Raw genomic sequence first — 3,105 nt, forward strand, 5'->3', positions numbered from 1 at the left:
GAAAAAAAATGACTTTGACCACTGACCATAATTAAGAATCCCCTTATGTTGACCGTCTATTGTGGTAAGTTTCGCACAGATCGAATTGCCCACCTAGGGAGATAATAATACAAGCTGTGTTGCAACCGTCCAACACGTGTCCCCTCATGTCCCACGTGTCCACACCTCTAAATCCTTACTTACCATTACGTACGCACACCATTTTTAAACAATACTTGATCACAACCATCAACAATAAACGTCACTTAATGGACACCACAAAATCTCGCTTCCAACAAAAAACCACAACAAAACTGCTGGCAATTTTAACTCTCTTTCCCATCACTGGCTTTTTTATTGTACTCTCCTCTCTCATGTTCACAGCCACATTTATCGGTCTCACTATCGCCACTCCTATTTTCGTTCTTTTCAGCCCGATCTTAGTTCCGGGTTTGTTAACCATCGGGTTCGCGGTAACGGGTTTTATTGCATCCGGAGCGTTTGGCATTTCTGCATTGTCTTCACTCAGTTATATAGTTAATTACTTTAAGAAAATGAGGAGCCGTGATACGGGTGAAAAGTTGTCGGTGCAAGACCAGTTGGATTATGCCAAGAGAAGGGCTCGAGATACGGCTGGGTATGTGGACCATCAATTCATGGATGTGGACCAATGGACCCAACGGGCATGAGGTTTACTCGTTGGGCCTTATGAAGGATTCGGGTCGGGTGTGTAGATTTTAGTTTTTCACTTGTGATTTGGCTTTCGATTGTGTTGACTTTTATGCGTAGTTGAATACGTAGAATAAAGAAATATACTCTACCTTTTTTTATACGGAAGCAATGTTGATATATGTATTTTAAAGAAAATTTCATGTAAATATAATTATCATAGGGAGTATTAATTTAAGACTTTTTTTTAAACTTTTTTACTCCGTCCGTCATTTGATTAGACATTAAATTGCAATCAGAGTCCCTCCGATATTATTTTTTCATTTAGAATCATTTTATTTCCCAAAAAAAAAAAAAAGTGCAATCATAGCCCTCTATCTAACGTCCATCTAAAGGGTCCGTTAAGTGTCATTATCTGATGAACACGTGAAGGCATTTTCATCTTTTGTTCGGTTTCTGCCTTTAAATACGTGACCCAAACATAGTTGGTGCCTGATTTTACCAAACGCACTTGTTTCTCGTTTTCGGTTAATTCAAAATTGATAAGAAATCATATATAATTGGAACAGAATCAATCAATCAATACACAGTGTAACAAAAAATATCAAATGGCTAATAATCCAATAACCTATGATCTCAATATTATTTGTAAGTTGTAACCATAACATTGCTCAAAGTTAAAACTTGTCATTAGCTAGATATGCTAATTTAAGGATTTATTTTTCAAATTTTAATTAAAGACATTTCCCAATCTTGTACTTCAATTACACTTTTTCCTTAAGAGTGTAGAGCAATAAGATCTTCTCCAGCCATTTATTATATTTGGAGGTAAGTTTTGAAGCACGTCTAGAATTTATCCTATCCTCTCAAGTTGTAAATTTTGTTAATAATTACTCCGTATCACATTAATAAATATTTAAATAAATAAATACTCCGTAAATGTTTTGGATGATAAATATAAAGAGTTTTTTATTGACAACCCTTAGAACTTCGTTTAAAATTTTATTGGATTGCGTTAAGGCGTTTTAATGAACCAATGGTTCTGATACCTTTGAAGTGTGGACTTAAGGTGTTTTGATACCTTTGAAGTGTGGACTTAAGGTGTTTTGATGAGTTGTGAGAAGGGGTTAATGTTAGAGTTTTACATGTAGGTTATTGAAAACTACGAGTATTTCGAGTATCTAACGATAACTTTAATAGTTGTCAAAAAATCATAATTTTTCAAACATTTGTAGCTTGGCGGTATTTATGGAGCTTTTCAATTAAAGTGGTTGGTGGTTCAAGTCTAATCGTGAATATGTTCGCGAATAAGTTTGAATTGAGTAGGTGACTTGTCGTTTAAGAACATTCACTTTCAAATGTATATATTTAAAGATATTATTTTGTAAGTACATAAGTTTCAAAAAAGAAATTAATATATTTGCTATACATAAGTTTCAAAAAAAGAAATTAATATATTTGCTATTTGTTTTTGGAAAAAAGAATATATTTAACGTTTGTCATTTAATATCTTTTCTTCTTTGTGTGCGCGAATAACATGTTCGCATCAGACAAGCATGTTGTGTGTCCTAGTCATAACCAAGAAAATACATGACTATGCAAGTCGTGATCAACGGTTTGACGGTAATAACTGAGATAGTAACTTGGAACGAGCAACAAGCAATGGCTGGACTTAGTTGTCGCGTGATCAGTTCGTGACTGAGATATCTCTGACTGCGACTTGCATTTTCAGTGATCATGACTATTGCATGTTACGATCACGTACAATACTTTTTTACAATTTTAAAAATAACAAAACAAAAGTTCTCAAAGCGTGTAGACCGGCAATGACACACAAACCCTGTATTTCCTTTAGCAAGCTAGCAAACCCACACAAAAGATTCAAATGCATGTAAAATACCTCCAACGAATACCCATCAGTGGAAGATGCGAGTCTATCCTGAAGGCTCACTCCGAGTGGCATGTATATTAGCCAACGTACAGGTGATCTGATTTACAAACACGTTGATACAACCTCAAAGTAGATTAGATCTGCAAGTAGGTTGATTACGATCTGAAAGTTAAAAGAGATACTTGTTCCACACGAGACGCGAACGTGCACCAACTTCTCAAAACCTTCTCCACATGAAAATTCGGCTTCAAAGGTGAAGCCGTAAGGAGTACAAATTGTACAAATTGTACAAATTGCTAACAAAACAAAAATTTTCCCTTAAAATTGGCAAACATATTAACTTCCTTTTTTGTTAGTCAATTACATATCCATCTCAATATTATATTGCGGATGTAGTAAATATAACGGTGGATATATTATTGGCTTAAAAAAACTTATATAGGATCTAGATCTAAATTTAAGTGCTGTTTGTTTTTCAGTATGCGGATCTTATTATGTCTTACGTCGCGCTCGCAGACGTTTCTACCGCAGACAATTTATTTTTCTGAAGACATAAGATAAAAAAA

The 3,105-nt window shown here is 34.7% G+C and overlaps 1 protein-coding gene across 1 annotated transcript; it reads left to right on the forward strand.

Moving 5' to 3' along the window:
• The first annotated feature begins 248 nt into the window (after positions 1-248).
• LOC139868002 (oleosin H2-like) lies at positions 249-668 on the forward strand. The gene has a single exon (XM_071856343.1). It carries the CDS (start codon positions 249-251, stop codon positions 666-668), a length of 420 nt encoding a protein of 139 aa, XP_071712444.1.
• Positions 669-3,105: the final 2,437 nt, after the last annotated feature.

The sequence above is a fragment of the Rutidosis leptorrhynchoides genome, chromosome 9 (assembly GCF_046630445.1).
Source record: "Rutidosis leptorrhynchoides isolate AG116_Rl617_1_P2 chromosome 9, CSIRO_AGI_Rlap_v1, whole genome shotgun sequence".
Classification (NCBI taxonomy): Eukaryota; Viridiplantae; Streptophyta; class Magnoliopsida; order Asterales; family Asteraceae; genus Rutidosis; species Rutidosis leptorrhynchoides.

Coding starts and splice junctions, on each gene's coding strand:
- LOC139868002 (XM_071856343.1), top strand. CDS start 249: ATGGACACCACAAAATCTCGCTTCCAACAAAAAACCACAACAAAACTG.